This window comes from Boleophthalmus pectinirostris, unplaced genomic scaffold, assembly GCF_026225935.1.
Source record: "Boleophthalmus pectinirostris isolate CB_2022bp ecotype Guang Dong unplaced genomic scaffold, ASM2622593v1 HiC_scaffold_21, whole genome shotgun sequence".
In the NCBI taxonomy this organism is placed as follows: Eukaryota; Metazoa; Chordata; class Actinopteri; order Gobiiformes; family Gobiidae; genus Boleophthalmus; species Boleophthalmus pectinirostris.
This window is the reverse complement of record NW_026571175.1, coordinates 36913806-36940535: the sequence shown is the minus strand read 5'-3', so window position 1 is coordinate 36940535 and position 26730 is coordinate 36913806. Positions and strand designations below refer to the sequence as shown.

The following is a 26730-nucleotide window of genomic DNA, read 5'->3' as shown; positions in this document are numbered from 1 at the left end:
GCGGTTTCTTGGCGTCTTTTTCGAACTGTAGCTTCCTCTCAGTTCGCACAAAGTTTGTTGTAATGGCCGACAAGAATTCACAACCAGTTCATCGCAAAAGAAAGTCCGTTTTTGACGTCACGGAAAGAAGAAAAGAAGGGGAAAAGGAGCGAAGCGCGACATTTGAAAACGAATAAACAGTCGCTGCATTTCTCTTTCTTTGGAAAATCTTCTTTCCAACCTTTAAGGCTCTGGCTTCTTTGCACGTGTCAGTGTTTACATGCATAATCTCGCAGTATGGGCTCTGTTTTTCAATGAGATATACTCGCATAGGACATCCGCTCGCCTATATTGTGTAGTGGAGCAGACCTCATTCACTTTTCATGCGTTCTGAAACTTACACGTCCAATAGTTGCAGCGCGTAATGCAGAATACGTCATACGTGAGAGTAAATACGAGTGCAGTGGAGCCGGGCTCTTACGTCATGGAGCGTGTTTGTGTGTAGAAGTTCAGTTGGGCTTGTTAAAATCTGGTTGGGCCGAGGCTCGTACAGAGCTGTGTTGTGTAGCAATCGTGCATTTTGGTCGTCAGTGAGAATTCCAGTTTAGGGAGGTTGGCTAAAGAAAGTTTGATGACGACTACAACTAGATTCTGCCCCAGAAACTATTTCAGGAAGTATTTCTCTTTTGAATGCATTCGCCCTCAACTTTACATTCTTGTAACTGGGAAAGTGCGTTTACATGCAGCATGACTCAAAAAACTTGATCGTAACCGAGATACTGATGTGCATGTTCACGCACTTATTATAAACAATGCACCAGCTTGAATTTAACACGTTGCTCGTTTCCTGACACACTGAAACTGTTCTGTCCTCGTGTTGGTCGTTGTTGAGTTTTGAAGATGCACATTGAACAGAAGTAGAGCTGCATCTTCTGCCATTTTTGAAATAAAGAGTCAGTAGGAGAGTGATGATGATAATATCCTGAAGGAGAACACAACCTTCACTGCTTTTAAATATAAACTGTTAGTAATAATGATTAATTTTTTTTTTTTTTTATCCATCTGCTCCTGTCCGGCCCTTCAGTCAAATTTCAAAACCCTTTGTGGCCCCCAAGCCAAAAAGTTTGCCCACCCCTTATGTTCGGCTCATGAACAATTCCAACCACACCTCAAGTTTTCACCGTTTCCCCGCTGACGCACGACTCCGAGCGCACTGGGTTCATGCGATTAGAAGAGACGAGGCGCCAAATTTATGGAGTAAGAAAGCTTTCAGAAATATCCGTGTGCATAGGATAGAAATCTGTGCAGAACTACACCAGAAGTTTCACCGCATGTTTCCAAACGTCTCCCGGGTTTGCGACGGAACGCGAGTAGAGCCTGCCGTCGCCGAACGCTGCGGTGACGTCCCTCTGCCTCCGTCGTCTTGTTTCCTCGTTTGTTTTTTAGGGGACAGAGGGGAAGGACGTCGCGCTCTGGAGGAACATTTTGTGAGGACGTTTTACGGGCTGTTGTTCAGAAACTTTAATTGAGGTCAGGTGAGGTTTGGGTTTGTGTTTGTGCGTTTGTGTTTTTGTGTATTTGTGTGTTTGTGCGGGACTCGGGGTCTCACAGCTCGGCAGAAACACTTCAGATGAGGACACAGCAACACCTGAGAGTGTTAAAGATGATTCTGGGGGTTTTCAGAGAGAAGAGGACGTGATTCAGGTGAAGTTGTGATGGATTCCACCTCGAGACTCTGACGTCCAGATCTGGAAACTCTTTAACTAACGATTTAACTTCAAATGAACCGTCTGAAGAGAGTTGTGTGTGTACAGTGTGTGTACAGTGTGTGTACAGTGTGTGTACAGTGTGTGTGCTGGTGTTGTGTGCTTTTGTGTGATTGTTGCTGTACTTTTCTGTCCTGTAGATCAGTGGTTCCAAACTTTGTTGGTTTTATATGAGACAATATTTTGCAGACTGGAGGGGGGAGTATGGGAGGAAGTGGTCCACGTGCCATGGTTAAGTCCTGGCTAAATCCTGTTTTAGACCTGGTTTTAGACCCTGTTTTAGTCCCATTTTAATTTTGTTTTAGTTCTGTTTTAGACCGTTTTTAGACCTGGTTTAGACCCCGATTTAAACCTGTTTTTAGTCCTGTTTTAGACCTGTTTACAGACCCGTTTTAAGATGAGTTTTAGACCCTGTTTTAGACCCGTTTTAATCCTGTTTTTAGAACCGTTTTAGATCAGTTTTTAGACTTGTTTTAGACCTGGTCCAGTTCTGGTTTAGTGGGGCGGTCAGCGTACAGGAGGGGGACGGTCCGCGAGATGTACGGGAGGAGGGGGTTTGCACTTACTTAAATTTTAAATGTTCATGAATATGCTCTGTCCCTTTACAAATAAAGAAATAAGAATAAGAAAGCGAGATGAGACAATTCTTCAGCTGCTGCTCCGCAATTATTATCGGAACCACTGCGGGAAAAGTTTGGATCATGTTTGTGCCGGGAGCAGCTGAAGTGTGTGTTTTCTTCCCAAAGACGTAATTATTGTGTCCATGTAAACTTGAAGAATATTTTAATTCAGAACTATTCATTTGGAATTAAAAAAAAAAATAATAAAAAAAAATAAAAAAATAACATGTAAACGTGACCAGAGGGAGAAACTACAGGCGATAAAAACATTTGATTAAAAATTTATCTTGATTTTAATGGGACCAGTTTGGATTCAATAACATGTTTACATGTGGAGAAGCCTGGTGCCCTCCTGCTGTGTGACAGGTGCTGTGCAGGTGCTGTGGCAGGTGCTGTGGCAGGTGCTGTGGCAGGTGCAGGTGCTGTGGCAGGCGCTCACCTTCCTTCTTGTCCTCGTGAATGGCTTTGGCTTTGGTGTCGGTGACGTCCTTGAAGGAGGCGAGGAACAAAACCACGTCGCCTTTCTCGTTTTTAATCGGCACAATGTCCAGAAGGCACCAGAACTGCTCCGCTGTACACAACACACACACACACACACACACACACACACACACACACACACACACACACACACACACACACACACACACACACACACACACACACACACACACACACACACACACACACACACACACACACACACACACACACACAATCATACACACACACACACACACACACAACCACATATACAACACACATACACACAATCATACACAAACATACACACAACGAAACACATACAACCACACATACACACAGCACACACACACACAACACACACAACACACACACAACAACACACACAATCATACAAACATACACACACACACACACGCACAACACAAACATACACAACACAACACAAACACACGCACACGCACATACACAAACATACACATAACACACAACACACGAAACACACACAACCACAAACATACACACACACAACACAAGCACACACAATCACACACAGACACACACAGACACACACAGACAAACACACACAACACACAGACAACACACACACAACACACACACAATCATACAAACATACACACAACGAAACAGACATACAACCACACACAAACATACACACACACACACACACACACACAACACACACACAACACACACACACATACGCACATACATACACATAACACACACCATTCACAACAAATGAAACACAAACATACGCACACCACAAACACACATACACACAAACAACACAATACACACACACACAACACACACAATCATACAAACATACACACAATGAACAACAAACATACACACACACACACACACACAGAGACAGTGTTTAGTATCATAAAGTTAAAATACATTTCATTGTTTCTTTAGACAAACTCTCTGTATTTGACCCGTTCGTCCTTCAGTCTCACTGGGTTAAACATGTCAGGAGCAGTGGGACCAACTCCAGATCTGGACCAGGTCTGGGTCAGGACCTCAGCTGGAGGATCTGGACCAGGTCTGGGTCTGGACCACAGCTGGAGGATCTGGACCAGGTCTGGGTCAGGACCTCAGCTGGAGGATCTGGACCGGGTCTGGGTCAGGACTTGAGCTGGAGGATCTGGACCAGGTCTGGGTCAGGACCTCAGCTGGAGGATCTGGACCAGGTCTGGGTCAGGACCTCAGCTGGAGGATCTGGACCAGGTCTGGGTCAGGACCTCAGCTGGAGGATCTGGACCAGGTCTGGGTCAGGACCTCAGCTGGAGGATCTGGACCGGGTCTGGGTCAGGACTGAGCTGGAGGATCTGGACCAGGTCTGGGTCAGGACCACAGCTGGAGGATCTGGACCAGGTCTGGGTCAGGACCTCAGCTGGAGGATCTGGACCGGGTCTGGAGGATCTGACGTGTTGTGCAGGTTTCAGTTTGATGGACGTGCCCACAGACACAGAGAGAACATGCAAACTCAACACAGAGAAGCAAACCCAGAACCTTCTGACTGTTTTTGTTTGTGTTTAGTGAAATCGCCCAGAGACAAACGAACTTTAAAGAGTTTGAAGAATGTGGGAAAACGGTTTCACACTGGAGAGTTTCAAGTTTGTTCACTGCAAAAAAAAAAAACTGCCAAAATGTAAAATATCTAAACTCTTCAGACACACCAGAAAATGACTTTAAAGTGTGAAATGATGTGTCCATGCAGCGAGATCATCTGGAAATCATCTGCAAAGTTTCAGTCTTGGGTGAGTGTGAGCAGCAGATTCAAGAAACAAAATGATTTTGTTTGGGAGTGAACGACTCAACCTGAAAAAACAAAAACAAAACTTTACATCTACACTACCGTTCAAAAGTTTGGGGTCACTTAGAAATGTCCTTATTTTTGAAAGAAAAGCAGTGTTTTTTTCAATGAAGAACTTTAAACTAATCAGAAATAAACTCTATACATCATTAATGTGGTAAATGATTATTCTAGCTGCAAATGTCTGTTTTTTGGATGCAATATCTACAGAGGTGTAAAGAGGCCCACTTCCAAAAACTGTGACTCCAGTGTTTTAATGGTACAATGTGTTTGTTCATTGTGTCAGAAGGCTAAAGGATGAGTAGAAAACCCTTGTGCATCATGTTAGAACATTTGTGGGATCAATTAAACGCTCAAAATGGCCAGAAAAAGAGGAACTTTCATGTGAAACTCAACAGTCTATTTTTGTTCTTAGAAATTAAAGTTATTCCATGCAAGAAATTGCCAAGAAACTGAAGATTTCCTACAGTTGTGTGAACTACTCCCTTCAGAGAACAGCACAAAAAGGCTCTGAGCAGAGTAGAAAGAGAAGTGTCCATCCAGACAATCCAACTTGTGGGAGGAGATTCTTGAAGCGAGGGGTGAAATTTGTCCAGATGACCTCAACAAATGAACAGCTAGAATGCCAAAGGTCTGTGATGCTGCAACTGCTGCAACTTGAGAATTCTTTATCGAAAGTAGGGACGGGCATTTGGTGAAATTTTCTTAATCGATTGTCGGAAGAATTAACGATCGATTATCGATTAATCATTAATGTTTTTAAATAAAAATGATCATCATTATTATTACTATCTGCACTAATCTGCATCAATAAATTCAACTTTACGACATATAAACATAACGACTCTAGATCCACATCAGCTGTTTGACATTATAATGTGTTTAATTCAGTTTTGTTCAAATCTCACAGAAACAAAACTTAAAACCACATCACTAATTTACATAAACTAAGTGAAGATAAAACTCCAGCTCTTGTGTCGCTGATGTGGTTCAACTTGTGTTGGATTAAAAGACATGACTCAGGTGAATACAGGTCAGTGTGACCAGATTTGTGTTTGTCAAAAACCAGGACAGCGTACGGGGGGAGGGGGGCGGGGCCTCGTCATCCACATTGAGCGACTCTCACCTGGAAAAACTTTTTCCCACTGGACACAGAAACATATGTGCTGCTTTATCCACTGTGCACATGGACTCACACTTGTCCCAACGCAACGGAAAGTGTGGAATTTCTTCTACAAATCCTGGTTGTAATCATTCACATTTGTGCTTCGGTTCGTTACAGACTGACCCACTGTTTGTGTCTCGCTCCTTCTGATGCAGAGACACATGTACACACCTGTTTGGTCACGACACACACACATACATTCAGTTTGTCCATTAAAATCAACGTAATTGATGAAATTCTTAATGATCAATTATCGATTAATCGACTAATCATGCCCATCCCTAGTCGAAGTTTGAAGGAAAAAATAAAAAAATTCAAATACAAATCATTATTTCTAACCTTGACTATATTTTCTATTCATTTTACAACTCATGGTGGGAAATAAAAGTGTGACTTTTCATGGAAAACACAAAATTGTCTGGACGACCCCAAACTTTTGAACGGTAGTGTAAAATCGTCATCTGCTTCTAAACATTCTGTGAAAATTTGAGGTTATTTCAACAAGAATGATGTCAAATATTTTGCGACTCCCTGTACGTGTGACCATTTTTAAGATTACACAACCAGTTCAGAACGAGTGAGTCAATCATAAACCTGAAAACAACATGAATACCCTGATCTAAGTTTAAAAATCTTGGGCGGATCAGAGAAATCTGCAGTGCTCTCACACTCACACACTCACACAATCTTTAATAATCCCAGTTCCATCTGCTCCGTCTGTATCTTTAGCCTCGTCCACATGTTCCGCTCCGGAGAGTCGACCGAGCCCATTGTTAGTGACCAGCTCCCCCAGAGACTCCGAGCCTTTAAATAGTTTGACGAATGAGGGATTCCGGCCGCGAGTGTGAAATACGGCGGCGCTGAGCTCACTGTTATAGTTAAAGGAGACGAATTACGCGTCCGTGTGTCTTTAATTCTATTTTAAACGTGCTTTTGGTCGCCTTGGGAACAGTATTTCACATTTTCTAATTTAAAAAACCTCTTACATATCCTTTCTTTTCCCCTAAAACACCTGATAAAAATGACCCCCCGTCGGATGCGATTGTTTCTGAAGCGTTGGGAGCGCAGACTCTGGACTTCTGTGAGAGCCTCATTATAAAAGTGGGACCAGACTCTGCAGAGGAACAGCGGATTTCAAACCCTGTCGGTGGTTTTTGTGCCGCTGGAGCTGGAGTCTGGGCGGTCGTCCCACAGAACGTACACAGAGACTATGCAGGTCTTGATGATTCACATGTTCAAGTTTCTAATTAATCAAAATCAGTTTCTTTGTCCTGAGGAGCACGAAAATACAAGAACAGAAAAGCTCAAACTAAAGCCTCAGCCATTTTTTCAGACACCTTAATTTATAATCATGTTTGAGAGACTGTAACTTCATCAAAAATAGAGCTTGACAGATGAACACTGTTGGGCAAGTGACTTTAAAACTCTAATGTGTTATTTATGACTTATTACTGTCATTTCAAAGTGATTTGTTACATTACAATATTACTGCATTTAAAATGTAAAATATTACACGACTATTGCAGCACTTTAAGTTAGTCTCACCAAAATAACTGCGAAGATGCTGAACTTTTGCGCCGTATATGGACTAAAACAGGACTATAACAGGACTAACGTCAGACTGATTCCAGGACTGAAGAGGAGGACTAAACCAGAACTGAACTATGACCAAAACAGAACTAAACCAGAACTAAACCAGAACTAAACCAGGACTGAACTAGGACTAAACAGGACTCACTGTCAGGTCGGTCTTGAAGGTGACGCAGGAGAAAGGAGCGGCTCTGCTCCTCATGGAGGTAAGAGCGTCTGTCGCTCTTTACAGACTCTCTGCTGCTCGGGCTCCAGGTCCTGATTTCAGCAACTATGTGCAGGTACCAGACCCGGTGCAGGACTCTGCTACAGCCGTAACTTCTCTCTCCCTTCAGCGTGTCCAGAAGTCCAACTTTTTGTGCGATCGTTTCATCGTCCTCTGTGTTTTGGGAGCGAGTGCAGGAGACTTTGTCAGTGCAGAACGTTTGGTCGACATTGTGGAATTGTGTCGGGGAAAAAACTTGCAAACATACAACACTTCAGAATCACACTGCCAGTGATCGAACATTTATTTAAGTTTGGCAGCTGAACACATTCTGTACTGTACAGGAAACAGGAGTCCCTCAGCCAATCAGGACGCAGCAGGAGAAACGCAATACATGTTCATACACTGTAAAAACTAAAACATGCAAAATTGCACACAAAAAAATCTGCAAAACAGCGAGACCGCGAAAAGTGAACCACGATAGAGCGAGAGACGACTGTAAACCAGGTCTAAACCAGAACTGACCCAGGTCTAAACCAGGTCTAAACAGCGTAGAGTTCTGCGTCGGTCCTTTCACCCGCGGTCACCTGACGGTCTACACGGGCGTGTCTCCGGCGTTTCACCACTGCAGATATCGCTGTGATTTTAGCGAATTTGTCTGAAGAAAAACCCACCACTTCAACCCAGGTTAAAAAAGCTTTTTAACGCGCGTTACTCACATTTGTACACAGTAAAATATTACATTTTTTTCCCTGTAATGCCACATTACTGCGTTACAGCAACAAATAATGCTTTACAGTAATTCGTTACTTTTATAACACGTTACTCCCAACACTGAAGATGAACATTTGTATTATAAATTTGTTGGTCACAAATGAATCTGTTGTTCAAATATGGTGTATTTTTATTAAGGTTGTGGCTGTGGGCTCCAAAATCTCACATTAAGTTGCAACTCAATTTTTTTTTTTTTTGCTTTTTGAGGTCCAAGATCTATTTACTCTAAGCAGATATTTACAAACAAACTGCTGAACCTGAATATTTGAGAGAATGAACATTTCTGACACAAATCTCACACTTTTCTGAGTTTTCATGTGGACGGTGTCGAGTCTCAAATTTGTTCACAGTCCAGGTTTGATCTTTTTGGCTCCTTCTTTGGAGCCTCGGTTTCTCATGTGGCACAGTTAGATGTTGATCAAATTTTTACCAGAGAAACTTTGGCAGATTCTGATTAGTTTAAAGTAATAAAAACATCGACTATTAACTTCCTTCATTTCAAACTGAATTTTTGAAAATGAGACTCACGGGTCATTTTTAGTGGAGTTTAGAGACTTTTCCACCTGCAGAAAAGTTAAATTACCTTTAATAGACTTAAACACTGTTTGCTTGTTGTAAGGGAAATATTTGAACAGATTCAGAATCTATGACCAAGAATCTACAATAATACAAATTTTCATCTTCCTCGCTCTATTTTTTATGAAGTTCTGGTCTCTCAAACATGATTATAAATTAAGGTTTCTGAAAAAGTGAACATGGCCCCAAAAGTTCAACGAGCCAAAACTCAGGAACGACTCAAGGGACTGAGATAAAATTTGAGATTCTTTCATTTGGCGATTTTAGGATTTTTTTGATTATTTTTTTTTCTGACCCCAAAGTGTCTCTCCTCAGAGTCCTGCAGTCTCACAGCGGCCTCCAGGGGGCGCCGGGTGAACTCTGGACACGACAGAAACCCTCCTCTAAGCCTTTTTTCTTTCACTCTGTGGTTTGTGTTGGTGATTTGTCGGGACCTTCTCTCTGGAACGTTTTTCTGACAGGTTTGGTGTAAAAAGTCTGGAGCGTTTCTTAGATTTTTAGAAACCATTTCCAAACACACAAACAACAATATAAATCAAAACGATAAAATAAAAGTCTGGAGTTACAGGTTCATATTTAAAGAAAACCTGGACACTGGAAAAACAAACGTCAACAGTTCTTCAGTTCTGTCCTCTGAACCGCACACGCCTCAAAAATCCCACATTTTAAGTTAAAAACGTGACATAAAAACCATCCATCCGTCCGTATTTCATCTGTTTTACACATCCAAATGTTTCAAAACTGCTCAGTGTGGAAGCCAGTCAGCCACAAGAGCAACCAACCACGACCACAGCGACCGCGAAACGACATCGACTTCATCAAAGTCCAGCTCACTTTACTTCTACAGAACGTTTCATAAACAAATCAGTTTCCAAAGCGACGCACAAGACAAATCAAACTTTTCCAACAGAAATATAAAAAAAAAACTAAAAGCTCTTTTTAAAACCACAAAACGATAAGAAAATAAAACTAAACAAATCAAATAAGAGCAAAAACAACAATAAATAATAAAAAGATTTCAAGTTTATCTCAGTCAAAATGAGATTCAAACTTGATTTCGATACTAAGGAACAGACTCGGTACTCGACTGATTCTGATACAACGATGATAATAAAAAAAAAAATAAAAATAAAAATAATAAAGGCACCAGTCCAGGAAAACTCAGTAATATTTGATGTTTTTTTTACTCAAAATGATGCAGAATCATTTTTATTAACATTAACACAGTGAATAATCAACTACAGAATATAAACCACAGACTACACATGGACCAGGACTAAACCAGGACTAAACCAGGTCTAAACCAGGTCTAAACCAGGACTAAACCAGGACTAAACCAGGACTAAACCAGGACTCTAAACCAGGACTAAACCAGGACTAAACCAGGTCTAAACCAGGACTAAACCAGGTCTAAACCAGGACTAAACCAGGACTAAACCAGGACTAAACCAGGTCTAAACCAGGTCTAAACCAGGACTCTAAACCAGGTCTAAACCAGGTAAACCAGGACTAAACCAGGACTAAACCAGGTCTAAACCAGGACTAAACCACTAAACCAGGTCTCTAAACCAGGACTAAACCAGACTAAACCAAAACCAGGACTAAACCAGGACTAAACCAGGTCTAAACCAGGACTAAACCAGGACTAAACCAGGTCTAAACCAGGACTAAACCAGGACTAAACCAGGTCTAAACCAGGACTAAACCAGGACTAAACCAGGACTAAACCAGGACTAAACCAGGTCTAAACCAACAGGACTAAACCAGGACTAAACCAGGTCTAAAACCAGGACTAAACCAGGACTAAACCAGGACTAAACCAGGTCTAAACCAGGACTAAACCAGGTCTAAACCAGGTCTAAACCAGGACTAAACAGGTCTAAACCAGGACTAAACCAGGACAAACCAGGACTAAACCAGGTCTAAACCAGGTCTAAACCAGGTCTAAACCAGGACTAAACCAGGTCTAAACCAGGACTAAAACCAGGACTAAACCAGGACTAAACCAGGACTAAACCAGGTCTAAACCAGGACTAAACCAGGACTAACCATTAAACCAGGAACCAGGTCTAAACCAGGACTAAACAACAGGACTAAACTAAAGCTGAGTTTGGTTCATCGTTTTCCTCCTCCACATGTGCAGCTCCAGAGAATAGACCGAGCCCGATGTTATTGTCCAGCAGCAGGTCCCCAGAGACACCAGCCTTTAAATAGACCCCTCCTCCCTCCTCGCTCCTCCTCTCGCTCCCTCCTCGCTCTCCTCCTCCCTCCCCCCTCGCTCTCGCTCCCTCGCTCCCTCCTCTCTCGCCTCCTCCTCCCTCCTCGCTCCCTCCTCCCTCCCTCCTCGCTCCCTCCTCGCTCCCCCTCGCTCCCTCTCCCTCCTCCTCCCTCCTCGCTCCCTCCTCCTCCCTCCTCGCTCCCTCCTCGCTCCCTCCTCCCTCTCCTCCTCGCTCTCCCTCCTCGCTCTCCTCCTCCCTCTCCCTCCTCCCTCCCTCCCTCGCTCCCTCGCTCCCTCGCTCCCTCGCTCCCTCCTCCTCCCTCCTCCCTCCTCCCTCCTCGCTCCGCTCCTCGCTCCCTCCTCGCTCCCTCGCTCCCCTCGCTCCTCTCGCTCCCTCGCTCCCTCGCTGAACGCCGTATCGTTCTGCTGTGGAATTAATTTCTGTATTTTTCCTCTCGTTTAATGTTCTCTGTCATGAGAAGCTCTCCGGGCATGGATTTTTGATGTATATGAACAAAAGGGGAGTGTCTTCCATCTGTGGTTACACTGTCTAGGTCAACTCTGTGAATTTCCGTAAATACCAGTTACAGTTTGTCAATATTGTGACGAGATGGTCAGTATAAAGCTGTCAGCTCTTCTTTACTAGGGATGACGTGGAGAGATCTGTGTGAATCAACTGATCTTACCTGTGTGAGCCTAATAAAGAGACATGTTGTGAACACCTTAATCCTTCTGGACTCTCTTTAAGGCTCTTTTCAGGCCCTCCAGAAGAAGCTCTGCAAATCGACCTTAACGAGCTTCGAGCGCAGAGAAAACCACGTCGCTTCAATTAAAACTCTTACGAAACGTCACCGCCGCTCCTCAAAAACAAAACATCGCCTAAACACTTCGCCTAAACCGAAGTCTGCTGCAGAGAAACGCCACCGCGAGGAGAAGCGGCGAGTCCAGAGTCAGAGTCAAAATAAACACAAAAATAAGAAAACGATAAAAACTGTTTTCTTCATTATTTGTCTCCAAAACCAAAATGAAAAAACAAAAAAAAACAAAAAACATAACAAAAAACATAACAGCAGGTTCCCCGTTTCATCCAGTTTTGACGCTTATGGACTAAACCAGGACTGAACCAGGACTGAACCAGGACTAAACCAGGACTGAACCAGGACTAAACCAGGACTAAACCAGGACTGAACCAGGACTGAACCAGGACTAAACCAGGACTAAACCAGGACTGAACCAGGACTAAACCAGGACTAAACCAGGACTGAACCAGGGACTAAACCAGGACTGAACCAAGACTGAGTTTTGGGACGAATCTGGATGTGCGCCGGTCCTGGTTCAGTCCTGGTTTAGACCTGGTTTAGTCCCTGTTTAGTCCTGGTTTAGTCCTAGTTTAGACCTGGTTCAGTCCTGGTTTAGACCTGGTTTAGTCCCTGTTTAGTCCTAGTTTAGTCCTAGTTTAGACCTGGTTTAGTCCTGGTTTAGTCCTAGTTTAGACCTGGTTCAGTCCATTATCTGTTTTTTTTTTTCCATTTTTCATTTAAACACAAAATCAAAAACTGAAAAAAGCGAATCATTATTGTGTGTCTCTGTGTGTGTATGTGTGTGTGTGTGTGTGTGTGTGTGTGTGTGTGTGTGTGTGTGTGTGTGTGTGTGTGTGTGTGTGTGTGTGTGTGTGTGTGTGTGTGTTTTTCTAAACCGTCCTGACCGGGTCCAGACTCCTCGTGTTTCCGTCTGTGTCGCTCAGGGAAATGTTTTTATGAATGACCAGGTGAATTCTGTTGTGCGTTCATGAACTGTGCCCTCTGACACACACACACACACACACACACACACACACACACACACACACACACACACACACACACACACACACACACACACACACACACACACACACACACACACACACACACACACACACACACACACACACACACACACATCGTTCTGTTGTTTGCGACGTTTCCATTTGGAGCTAAACTAACAGAAATAAAACGAAGTCGTCCTTGGACTCCAGTTGAAAAGTTCAGCAGTAAATTCCGTCCCGTTTAAATTATGTTTTAGGGTCATTAATTTATAAAAACATCCCTTCAATTTAAAACGTGAACCAGGTTTTTTTTCTGAGCCCTGTGCCCCCAGAATCGACCCTCACCACAGAGCGAAACATGAGGATTTATTCATGTATAAAAATAAATAAAACCCATTTGTTTCCGTTATAATTCGTTTTGTTCAAGACGATTTTCCCGTCCGACGCAGCACGAGCCTCACGCGACTCTCCTCGTTTGGGTTGCAGGTTCGATGCTGAAATCCGGTGAGTTTAAAGCTAAACTGTGTCTCTCTCTGGTCTGGACGGTTTGTCTCCCTGAACCCTGCACCTGCTCCAGTCCTGAGTCAGTGCTGGTGCAGCCTCTGCAGCTCAGCGAAGAGGGAGTTCTGGAGGTTCTGAGCAGAGCCGTTCTGTCCCGCGGGACCCGACGCAAAACGGTGAAGCAGGACACGTTTTAATCCGTGTGTCATTCGTTCATTTGTTTTTCCAATATAAAACCAAAAATAAGTAAACGAAAAAACAACAGTTTTATTCATTATTCGTCTCCAAAACCAAAATAAAAAAACAGATAACGATTAGTTTTTTCAGTTTTCGATTTTGTGTTTAAATGAAAAATAGCAAAAAAAGGGATAACGACCGTTTCCCGTTTACGTGACTTCAGTGACTTTTGTACTGCGTACGGACTGAACCAGGGCGGGACCAGAGCGAGACCAGAGCGGGACCAGGGCGGGACCAGGCGAGACCAGGGGGACCAGAGCGGGACCAGAGCGGGACCAGGGCGAGACCAGAGCGGGACCAGGGCGGACCAGGGCTGGACCAGGCGGACCAGGCTGGACCAGGGCGGACCAGAGCTGGACCAGGACCAGGCGGGACCAGGGCTGGACCAGGGCTGGACCAGGGCGAGACCAGAGCTGGACCAGGGCGGGACCAGGGCGGGACCAGAGCGGGACTCCGAGCTTTGACTCTGATCCTCCGCAGGTCCGAGACTCAGCTTCAAGCTTTGGCCCTGCTGTGGGCTCTGAGCCTCCGGTCTGGTCCTGGTCTGGTCCCGGCCTGGTCCCGGCCTGGTCTCTGTCTCAGTCCCGCTCTGGTCCTGGACCTGGTCCTGGACCTGGATCAGTCCTGGTTCAGTCCGTATGCAGTGTAAAAGTCCGGCATCGCAGTCACAGAAGTCATGTAAATGGGAAACGCTCGTTATCCTTTTTTTCCATTTTTCATTTAAACACAAAATCAAAAACTGAAAAAACGAATCGTTATCTGTTTTTTCATTTTGATTTTGGAGACAATGAAGAAAATAGTTGTTTTTCGTTTTCTTATTTTTGGTTTTATATTGAAAAAACAAATGAACGAATGATACACAGATTCGTTTTGAAAGCGGGAGCGGGAGCGGGCGCGGGAGCGGGCGGGAGCGGGCGGGAGGGGCGGGAGCGGGGGGAGCGGGCGGGGAGCGGGCGGGGCGGAGCGGGCGGGAGCGGGCGGGTGGCGCGGGAGCGATGATAAACTCAGAGCTCAGAAGGTCTGGGGGAGAGACTCTGGAAGGATGGAGCAGGGACGTGCTGCTGGACGAGAGGCTGGGCAGGTCTAGGCTCTGTATCTGCTGTAAGAATAAACCTCGGTCTATATTCCAAAATCTCATCTGGTTTTGCAAATAGATTCATTATTTATCATCAAGATATATTTTATAACCTCACCTCTGGTCATGAGCTCTGGGTAATGACTGAAAGGACCAGATCAACGATACGACGATACACAAATGAGTTTCCTCCACAGGGCGTCCGGGCGTCTCCCTTAGAAACAGAGTGAGGAGCTCGGAGTAGAGCCGCTGCTCCTCCACCTGAAGACGAGCGGCTGAGGGGAGGACGTCTGTTCTGACTCTGGAGGGACTGTGTCTCTGGGCCTGGGAGCTGACAGTCTCTGCTTAGACCCGGCCCCAGATAAGAAGAGGAACATGGATGAATGGGTGGAAGCCGTTTGTGCATCACTGGTTTTATTCACATATTTCAGACGCAGCAACACCAGAGTTTCTCTTTTTAGTTTCCATTGAAATGTTTTAAATGACACAGACGCCACAGTCCGATTCCGTCACTGCTGCTTTCACATTTTACTGTGACTAACTAACTCTTACAAAGAGAAATAAATAAATAAAAGTAAATAAAAGCTCCAACTGAGAAGAGTGTTTCAGGAAAGAACATGAAGCACAGAAACAAACCAACGACAGGCAGATGAGACTGACACACGTCCAGACGTCCACATGATCTCGCAGCAGCTCAGATCTGGACGGTGTAAATGTAGATCAGGGTTATAGATCGGGGTGTGCAAAAATATTGAAATATCAATATATCGTATCATTTGACGTGATGATACGGTATTGATTTTGTGGGCTCCTGTATCGATCTATCGCCAAGGGTATTTTTTGTGTATTTTACTGAATCATTTTGTTACAGAGCTACAGTTTTGATGTTTGTTTAGAAGAAGGAAACTCGTTTAAGCGACACATTTGACATTTTCACTGTTTCGATGAGTAAAATGTTTGTGTTTCATTTGAACTTTGCACAAGAAGTGATTTAACAAACGTTTTTAGTGTCACAAGCACAATTTAGACTTTATTTTTTTATTGAACCGTATCAAATCGATTTGAAATATATTGTATTGAATCGAAAGTGCACTGTATTGAGACATGTATCGTATCGTGGCCTGTGGTCGAGGTATGTATCGTATTGGTAACGTCTTAATGATACTCAGTTCTAGTTATACAACAGCGAGTTCTCGGCTTCAGCACTTTTACCTTTTGGAGACGTCACAGTAAAGTTCAGAGTGACTGTGGGGAGCTGGTCTCATGTGGGCGAAGCAGGAGGAAGATTTACAACAGAAAGAGTCTTTTTCCACAAAATGTATTAAAAGAAACGGATTATATAAAACTACACAAAAAAACTAATAACAAAATAAACTCTTACCTCGGTTAAACAGAAAACACGTCCCTTAAATTAAACACCACACACACTGTGCACTGACGCCTCGAGAAGGACTCAACTTTCTGCTTTTGTACGTCCTGTGTGCTCAGCCCCGCCCACAGGTGAGTCCAGTGTGTGCACAGGTGTGTGACGTCAGCAGGTGTGTGACGTCAGCAGGTGTGTGACGTCAGCACAAATGTTTTTTTAATATAAAGCTACAAACACGAGTTAAAATGAACTTAAAACAACTAGTAATAATAATAATAATGTAGAAATAATCATAGGACTGTATGTATTTGCAGAGATGGATATGAACTTTTGTACTTTTCCAGCAGCATACTTTTACTCCTACTTTAGTAATATTTGTGTTGAAGTAACAGTACTGTTACTTGAGTAAAACTTCATAGTAACTCGCCAAAGGATTTCAAAATTACACCACTGTGCTGATGAATTTTTCTTTTTTGTCCACATAATGCAGACGTCTCAGAGAAAAACAATTAATATATTATTATTATTTTTTTATTTTATTTTTTTTAAAGAGTAATAAGTAAATAAATAAATATATATATTTATTTATATTTTCAGGTAACGTTTCTTTTACTTGAGAACAATGTATTTCTCCTCTACAATCCGTGTGTCATTCGTTCATTTGTTTTTCAATATAAAACCAAAAATAAGAAAATGTTAAATGTTTCCCGTTTACGTGACTTCTGTGACAGTGACGCCGGACTGAACCAGGACGGATCCAGGTCCGGGACCAGAGCGGGACCAGAGCTTTGAGTCTGATCGTCCGCAGGGTCCGAGCCTCAGTTTCGAGCTCTGGCCCTGCTGTGGGCTCTGAGCCTCTGGTCTGGTCCTGGTCTGGTCCCAGTTTGGTCTTGGCCTTGTCTCGGTCTCAGTCCCGGTCTCAGTCCTGGTCTCAGTCCCGGTCTGATCCTGGTCTAGTCCTGGTCTCAGGCCCGCTCTGGTCCCCGTCTGGTCTCACTCTCAGTCTTGGTCTGCTCTCGGTTCCAGTCTGGTCCCAGACCTGGATCAGTCCTGGTTCCGTCTGTTATCCGTTTTTGTTTTTTTTTTTCATTTTTCATTTAAACACAAAATTGAAAACTGAAAAATGAATCATTAACTGTTTTTTTTGTGTTTTTTTTTCATTTTGGTTTTAGAGACAAATAATGAATAAAATTGTTTTTTTTTCTTTTTTCATTTTCTTATTTTTGAAAAACAAATGAATGAACGACACACAGATTCTCTTCCTCTTCTGTTTGAGATTCTATTTTCTATCCGTTCTTCACACATTTTGAGTCACTCTGGACCTGAGTCTGTCTCTCCTCGTGTCCTTGTGTCCTCGTCTGCTCGTGTCCTCGTGTCCTTCGTGTCCTCGTCTCCTCGTCTCTCGTGTCTCGTCTCCTCGTGTCCTCGTGTCTCCTCGTGTCCTCGTCTCCTCGTGTCCTCGTCGTCTGCTCGTTGTCCTCGTCTCTCGTGTCCTCGTCTCCTCGTGTCCTCGTGTCCTCGTCTCCTTGTCTCTCGTCTCCTCGTCTCCTCGTGTCCTCGTCTTGTCCTCGTCGTCCTCGTGTCCTCGTCTCCTCGTCTCCTCGTGTCCTCGTCTCCTCGTGTCCTCGTGTCCTCGTCGTGTCCTCGTGTCCTCGTGTCCTCGTGTCCTCGTCTCCTTCTTCCCCGTTAGACCCGGACTTTGCCAGACGAGTCCTCTCCTCTCTTCTCTCTCTTCACTCTGAAACTGGGTCAGCGGCTCCATCCTTCTCTCCTCCGCTGATGTGACGAGCTGAAAAATGTCCCACGCTCCCATTAAAAGTCCATTCTGGAGTCATCAGTTACCGTCGCTACACTTCAGCCGCATGAAACTTTAAATGTACATCTGTTCTGAGAAATGGACGTGACCGACCTGCTCGCGTTCCAAACAGGAAGTGAACGTGGGCGCGGTTCTGGCTCCGTCGACTCTGGCTCCAAAACGCTTCATATTGAGAAATGGCCTCCCGTCTCTGCCCTGGTGGACTTAGAAATTTGGGCGAACTTGAGTTTCAGACCCTCACTACTGCCCCGTCCACACTCGTACTGGAGAGGTTTTGGTTTTGGATATTAAACGTCTCCAGAGTCTGAACGATCTGGTGCCTCCAGCTCCACGAGTTCGAGCTGGAGTCTCGTCCTGATTGGACACTGTGTCACTGTGGCTCGTTCCTTCTGATTCTCTGGGTTCGTGACGTCGTCATGTGACGATGTTGTGGAAAACAGTTTAAACAAGAACAATCAGAAACATCACCCTGGTCCCCATGAGTCGCTGGTTCAGTTCATCATCACAGTTGGGTTCAGTCAAGTGTTAACAGAGGAAACAGGGTCAGATTTTTGACATTCAAATGTCTCTTATTCAGAAACTAGAGGAACTATTGAAATAAGTAAAGTATCAGAATGTAGGAAAGAGTTACACTCCAACAGGGTCAAGTTAAACCTGTGAGATTCTTTCAAGTTCAAGACAAAAAATTTAAAAAACTCATGTCGGTAACGGAGGGAATGAAATATGCAGCACTTTTTTGGTCAATAAATCCAAACAGTGATAACTCTTGGTTCTCACTTCCATATCCTTAACAAACTGGTTTGAATATTTGCTTCATATAGTTTTCTACCATATGGTACAAGATTAGGTTGAAAAACCTCTGACTTTTTGACTCATGAGATTTTTTATTAAGAAAGTTCATGGTAACGGAGGGAAAAGTAACGGAGGGAAAATTGTACAAACAAGTAGAAGGTGCAGGATTTTACATCATTTGTTGCTTTTTTCTTCTGAAAACTTTAATATTACTTCAAAATGAAAGGAAACTATTTCTATAAAATATGTCAGTCCTTCCAAGAACATTTTTATCATCATATCATTTATCTTTTTTTTTTTGGTTTCTTGTGGTGTTTGTATTTGGCCGCACGGTGGCTGAGTGTTTAGCACTCATGCCTCACAGCAAGAAGGTTCTGGGTTCGATCCTTTTTGTGTGGAGTTTGCATGTTTCTCCTCGTGTCTGGATGAGTTTCCTCCGGTTTCTCCCATCAACCCAAAACATGCTCCAGGTCCAGAACAGTTGATAGTCAAGGTCAGTTAAAATACAGTCAGTTCAATCACTGTGTGTCTTGTATGAAAGTTTGATGAGGGTCTGAGGGTCTGAGGGTCTGAGGGCCTGAGGGCCTGAGCAGCCGTGCTTCTGTCAGTGTGCCCCAGGGCAGCTGTGGCTACAACAGTATCTTACCATCAGCAGGTGTAGAGTGAATGATGCTGGATGATGCTGTGTCTGTGAAAATGCTCTATAAATAAAGACTTACTTGTATTTGTGTCGTGGAGTTTGTGTTTGTGTTTGGTTTGTTGTGATGTTTTTTTTGTTTGTTGTGGTGTTTGTATTTGTGTCGTTGTGTTTGTTATGAGTCGTCCCGGTGTCCGTAAAAACCCCCAGAAAACACAGTGTACAAAGAGCTGATATGTCCGAGTTTCCTCCAGAGCCCAGAGCGCCCCCCGCAGGCGCAGACCGGCCTCTCACCTGTCTTCTTGTAGAACACGATCTCGTCCTTGAACTCCTTGCGTTCCTCCAGGGCCTGGTCGATGCTGAGGATGATTCCCTCGCTGGACTCGGGGCCGTAGAGGAACTTGCAGGCGCAGCTCTTCTGCATGACCTCGCCCCGAGAGAAACCGGTGAGCTCGCAGAAGCCATCGGAGCAGTAGACGATGGGGAAGCCCTGAGACACCTGCGCGTTCGCCAGGATGAAGTTACTGTCTGTAAAAAACAATAAAGAAAGAAGAAGTTACTGTCTGTAAAAAACAATAAAGAAAGAAGAAGTTACTGTCTGTAAAAAAAAATAAAAGAAAGAAAGAAGAAGTTACTGTCTGTAAAAAAACAATAAAGAAAGAAAGAAGAAGTTACTGTCTGTAAAAAAAAAAAAAAAAAAAAAAAAGAAGTTACTGTCTGTAAAAAAAAAAAAAAAAAAAGAAAAAGAAAAAAAAAAAAGAAGTTACTGTCTGTAAAAAAAAACAATAAAGAAAGAAGAAGTTACTGTCTGTAAAAAACAATAAAGAAAGAAGAAGTTACTGTCTGTGGAGAAGAGACACGTGAGGAGACGAACACGAGCTGAAAATTTAAGTTCTGTTAAACCAGATAGACTTTGTGAACTTTGAAAATCCATGTGTCGTTCATTCATTTGTTTTTTCAAAATAAAACCAAAAATAAGAAAATGAAAAAAACTATTTTCTTCATTATTTGTCTAAAAAAAAAAAAAAAAAAAAAAAAAAAAAAAAGATAATGATTCAGTTTTTCAGTTTTCGATTTTGTGTTTTAAATGAAAAATGGAAAAAAAAAAAAAAGGATAAAGGACTAAACCAGGACTGAACCAGGACTAAAACAGGTCCGGAACCAGACCAGAACCAGACAGGGACTGAGTCCGGTACTAGACCAGGACTAGATCGGGACTGAGACCGGGATCAGGACCAGGACTGAGACTGAGACTGAGACCAATGTCAAGATGTCAACTGAGCACATTTACAACACACAAGCTGCCCAAAGTGCTTCACATGACAATAAGATTGTAAAATACAGCACAATAAATATGAAAAATATATCTATATAATAATAAACAAAACAAAACAAAACAAAAAAAAAACAAAAAAAAAAAAAATTAAACATAGCTTATAAAACAGAGTTAAAAGACCAGGACCAGACCAAGACCAGGACCAGAACTGAGACCAGGACTGAGACTGGGACCAGATCGGGACTGATGCCGGGACTAGACCGGGACCAGATCGAGACCAGGACCAGAACTGAGACTGGGACTGAGACCAGGACCAGACCAGGACTGAGTCCGGTACCAGACCGGGACTGAGACTGAGACTAAGACCGGGACCAGACCAAGACCAAGACCAGAACTGATACCAGGACTGTGACCGGGACCAGATCGGGACTGAGGCCGGGACTAGACCGAGACCCAGGACTGAGACCAGGACTGAGACCGGGACTGAGACCGGGACCAGATCGGGACTAGACTGGGACTGAGACCGGGAACAGGACCAGGACCAGATCGGGACTGAGGCCGGGACAAGACCGGGACTAGACCAGGACCAGACCGTGATTGAGACCATGACTGAGACCAGGACTCAGCCCGGGACCAGACCAGGACTGAATCCGAGACCAGACCGGGACCAGGACTGAGACCGGGAACAGGACTGCAACCGGGGACCAGACCAGGACCAAGACTGAAACCGGGACAAGACCCGGACTGAGACTGAGACTGAGACTGAGACCGGGACCAGACCAAGACCAGAACTGAGACCAGGACTGTGACCGGGACCAGATCGGGACTGAGGCCGGGACTAGACCGAGACCAGGACTGAGATCGGAACTGAGATCGGAACTGAGACCGGGACCAGATCGGGACTAGACTGGGACTGAGAATGGGAACAGGACCAGGACTGAGACCAGGACCAGATCGGGATTTAGGCCGGGACTAGACCGGGACTAGACCAGGACCAGACCAGGACCAGACCGTGATTGAGACCAGGACTCAGACCGGGACCAGACCAGGACTGAATCCGAGACCAGACCGGGACCAGGACTGAGACCGGGACCAGACCAAGACTAAACCAGGACTGAAAACGTCTCAGTCTTGATTCAGTCCTTTATCTTTTTTTTCCCATTATTTTATAAACAAAATCAAAACCTGAAAAAAATGAATCATTATCGTTTTTTTTGTTGTTTTTTTTCAGTTTGGTTTTGGCGTCTTTGACTGTGTAAAGTTTTTTAGACACAGAAATCTGAAAGTGGCTCCTTGGAAAAAACTCTGCTCAAAACAGCTCAGGGGGAAGTCGACTAAATATTTTTAATTAAATATAAGAAGTTGGGAGATAAAAATTGGGACTTTTCCTGTAAAATTTGTGAAGCTCCTAGAATTTTTTCAGTCAAATCTGAGATGGTCGAGCGGGACATTTGCAGATTTGGCCTGGAATAACGACCACTTCATGACATCACGAGGTGGAACAGAGCACTGGTGATGTAAACAGACTCATAATAAAGATTTACTCAAATGTGAATGAAACAAACACAACTGCAGGTGTGTTTGTGACGAGGAAACACACACACGAGTCACTTTTACAGAATATATCACCGTAAAAAAGCACAAAATGAAATATTTTTTTAAAAACGACAATCTTGTGTGTCGTATTTAACATGAAACAGCCTGAGTTTGAGAATCTGTCGCAGGAAACATCTGGTCCAGCCTCAGATTTGGGACAAAACAGGATTAAACGACTCACTCCAAACCTGAGCAAACTGACGAAGAGGAAACACCGGCAGAACAGAATTAAAAACTCACAAAAGTCAATTTTAGGAGTATTTTCACATCTCCTCTTGGTTTCCCACTGGACCTGTCGCTCCTCTCTCCATCATTCTGCCCATTATCAAGTCAGGAAATGCTGCGATTTTATCATCAAATGTCCCTGAAAGTAAAAAGTATTCTGTTTTTTTTTTTGTTTTTTTACTTGTATTGAACAGATACATATTTACTCTAGTTTATCAAACTGTTGACCTTTTTTTTCTGTTCCATTTTTGGTTCTAAAGTTCCAAATGTTTTTTAAACAGACCATGTATGAAACATGGAACAAAAATTATTTCCCAAATTTCAAAAACCTGAAAATCATGTAAATAAATGTTTGTATTTCATCATATCTTGTGTTATTCCATCTTTGAACTGTTGATGAAGATTCATGATTTTCCAAAAAAAAAAAAAACAATTTAAAAATGATAATAAAAATTTGCTTGGAAGGACTGACATATTTTATAGAAATAGTTTCTTATTTCTTATTTTATTTATTTGTAAAGGGACAGTACATATTAATGAACATAAAAAATGTAAATATGTAAAGATTAGAGCCAACGTGGCTCATTTCCATCTTCAGTCCCTCGACAGGTTCATGTAAAATCATCATCTGTAAAAGGTTTTCAACCTAATCTTGTACCATATGGTAGAAAACTATGTAACACTTTATAATAACTACACCTTACTTAGCCTTAATAAAGCATGAACAAAGACTTAATTAATAATGATTCACACTTAGTAAATTCTTAATAAAGCATAATTAGTCTTCACTTTAGAAAAAACTCAGAAAGACTTAACGAACAGATAACAGCTGCGTGAATGATCATTTCATTATTAGTAAATCATTCTCTCATAGTTTACTAATCATTAATAAATGCTCAGATGGTTAGTTCATGAGTAATTAAGTATGAAATAATTATGAGTAACTATTTACAGAACAGGCAAATGAAGTGCAAGTGATAATTAAGGAAGTAATTAAGTAGTTACTAAGCGTGAATCATTATTAATTAAGTCTGTTCATTATTAATTAAGTCTTTGTTCATGCTTTATTAAGGCTAAATAAGGTGTAGTTATATTATAAAGTGTTACCCAAAACTATATGAAGCAAATATTCAAACCAGTTTGTTAAGGATATGGAAGTGAGAACCAAGAGTTATCACTGTTTGGATTTATTGACCAAAAAGTGCTGCATATTTCATTCCCTCCGTTACCGACATGAGTTTTTTTAATTTTTTGTCTTGAACTTGAAAGAATCTCACAGGTTTAACTTGACCCTGTTGGAAGTGTAACTCTTTCCTACATTCTGATACTTTACTTATTTCAATAGTTCCTCTAGTTTCTGAATAAGAGACATTTGAATGTCAAAAATCTGACCCTGTTTCCTCCGTTATCACTTGACTGAACCCAAATATATTCAGAAGTTTACAGGATTCTCGGGAAACGTGCTGCTTTTTAAAGAGCTCGTTTTACTTCCTCCTCACAAACAGACCTGAGCGGAGTTTTGTTTCATTCACACGTTTAACACACAAACTGTGGGGGGCGCTCCACAGCGGTGCGACCCGGCAGTCTCTGGTCTCGTGTTTTAATGTTTTTAACTCGTTTTAATGTTTTTAACTCATCTTTGTTAGTCCTCTCTCTCCTGCAGGGAGCAAACTCTGACCAGGGCCGAGCTCTACCTGCTTTCATTGAACGGTGTGATTAAAAACCACCTGGACCTAAATGTAGCCAAAACCAAAGAAATGGTTGTAGATTTCCAGAAAAAAGTCCACAGCCCAATAGCCAGTTCCATCCATGAAGAAGCCATAGAAATGGTCGACTCTTATAAGTACTTGGGAACTGTGTTTGATTCCTCTTTAAGGTTCGATAAGAACACTGAGCACATCGTCAAACGAGGACAGCGGCGGGTTCAGCTCAGCTCTTTTAATGTATCGTCTAATATTTTAAATAATTCTGATCATTCTTTTATTGAAAGTTTGCTGACCTTTTCTTTTATCTGTTGGTTTTATGGATTATCTGTGAAAGACAAGAACAGTCTGAACCAGATTGTAAAAGTTTGCAGCAAAATCAGTGGTGTTCAGACGGAGGATTTGGCGTCTGTGTGGAGACATCGAGTGTTACAAAAGACTAAGGCCAAACTGAGCCAGACCATGTTCTGCACTCACAGTTCATGAAAATGTCCTCTGGGAGGCGCTATGTCACCCCACAGCAAAAGACCAACCGTTACACCAAATCTATTATTCCTTCTGCTGTAAGGATTTTAAACGGAAAGTGAATTTGTTACTGTGTCCCTGATGCTCTGTGGTTTGAACGTCTGGTGTCTGTCTTTCTTTTTCTTTTTCTTTATATTTATATATTGTGCATAACCAGAGATGTGCCAACTGAATTGCTCTTTGGGATTAATAAAGTTGTTGATTGATTGATTGACTGAAAACACTCTGTCCCACCTCGTGATGTCATGTTTCAGGGTAACAGTATTTCAGTCTTTGAAAACCAGGAAAAGCTCAGAGATGCTCAGAGTCACTTTACTCAAAGACGCTTTACACTTTCTGTAACGAATGAAAGAAACAACGTCTCATCTGAATTAGGAAAATAAATAAATGATAAATTACAAAATGTGTTAACGGTCAAACGTTTATCGCATTTCAATGGACGGATCACAACAACAATAATAAATAAATAAACATCGCTCACCACACGCCAGCAGTATGTTTCTTTCTTTATTTCTTTCTTTATTTTTTTCATTGTTTGTTTCATTGTAAAGAACCACAGAGTCTCCGTAAATGAGCGAAGAGAAACAGAAACTGGAGCTGGAAAGTGACTCTTAATTCTCACTGGCAAATAGAACGTACCATTTGTTTGTGTTTGTTTGTCCTTTTGTTTTTCCGGCCTCATTAAATTGAAGCGAGCGACGCAAAAACGAGCAGCGGGCTTTTCTCCGTGAGCGAGGTTAGAAGACGCTCTGTGCACATTTACAGGGACACAGTCACTCAGAATGACATTTCACGCCAAGACGTTAAAAACAGTAAAAGGTTTGCGATAAATATTCCTTTACATAAGCCCCAAAACAATAAATAAAGTTAAGAGTTCACTAAAATGTTCCACACAAAGCCTGAGATCCTTCACCCAAAACTAACATCATCATTTATCTCAGTGTCAGAAATTCAACTTGTACCAATTTTAAAACCAATTAAAAGAAAATCTGTGGAATATTTGCTCATTTGGATAAAATCTACTGGGTCCATCAAGTCTCTGAGGATTTTTTTTTGTTTCAAATTGTCAGTGATAGATTATAGAGAAGCAGTCGCCTTGTATGATGACCAAAAAAATAGAGAATAAAAATTCATCAACTCTGGACGTGGTGGGGCCAGTGAAACATTTGCCAATAGATAACGACACTGCCTCGTTATCTGTGAGCTGACAGGCTGTCAATCAAACTCCCTACGTTTCTAGTGTAACTGACTTGCCTGCGCTGCCGTTACGTGGTTTATGTACGACTGTCACACAGTCCACAGACGCAAGCCGCACAGACGCTGTTTACTCCACCAACACAACAGTTCTCAGCGGCTTTTTTGACCTATATCTTCCTCGCAGTTCGCACAAAGTTTGTTGCGATGGCGACAAGAATCCAGGAGCAGTTCGCCGCAAAAGAAAGTCCGTTTTTGAGGTGAAAGAAGAAGACGAGGGGAAAAGCAGCGAAGCCAAACTAAGGATGATTCTTGGAGATTCATTCCAGCGATGGCGCGACTGAAGCAGACGAAGGGTCTAAAGACTGAAGCACTGGTCCACAAATTACTCCTGGACAGGAAACTTCTGCTTATTATGAAAACGTACTTTATTTCCAAGAGCTACACAAACATTTTTCAAGACACGAATGTGATATACTATGTCCGCGCCCCCCCTCCCTCCTCCCCCCGCTCCTCACATCTCCACCTTGCCTAACCAACACTGTAGTTAGTTGTTTACAAGTCATGTGCAGCGATGAGGACTTGTTTTCTAGAAACAAACCTGTTTTTACCGTTATTTTAATAGATCCATGGGCGTAAGGAGGAGGAGGGAGGAGGTGTTTCTACGTAGGAGCTGTGGGGGGGGGGGGATTTCTCGTTCCTTTGGAAAATCCTCTATACAACCTTTAAGTTCCATTTTAACAGTGTCCATAAAACTC

The 26730-nt window shown here is 42.8% G+C and overlaps 1 protein-coding gene across 1 annotated transcript in view; it reads right to left on the bottom strand.

Annotated features, from left to right (window-relative positions):
• The window catches only part of kcnh8 (potassium voltage-gated channel, subfamily H (eag-related), member 8), a 191791-nt gene that overhangs the window by 148742 nt on the left and 16319 nt on the right, over nt 1-26730 (bottom strand). The window contains 2 exon segments of the mRNA XM_055157118.1: nt 2805-2936; nt 19748-19981. Of these exon segments, the coding sequence (XP_055013093.1) occupies nt 2805-2936; nt 19748-19981 (366 nt within the window).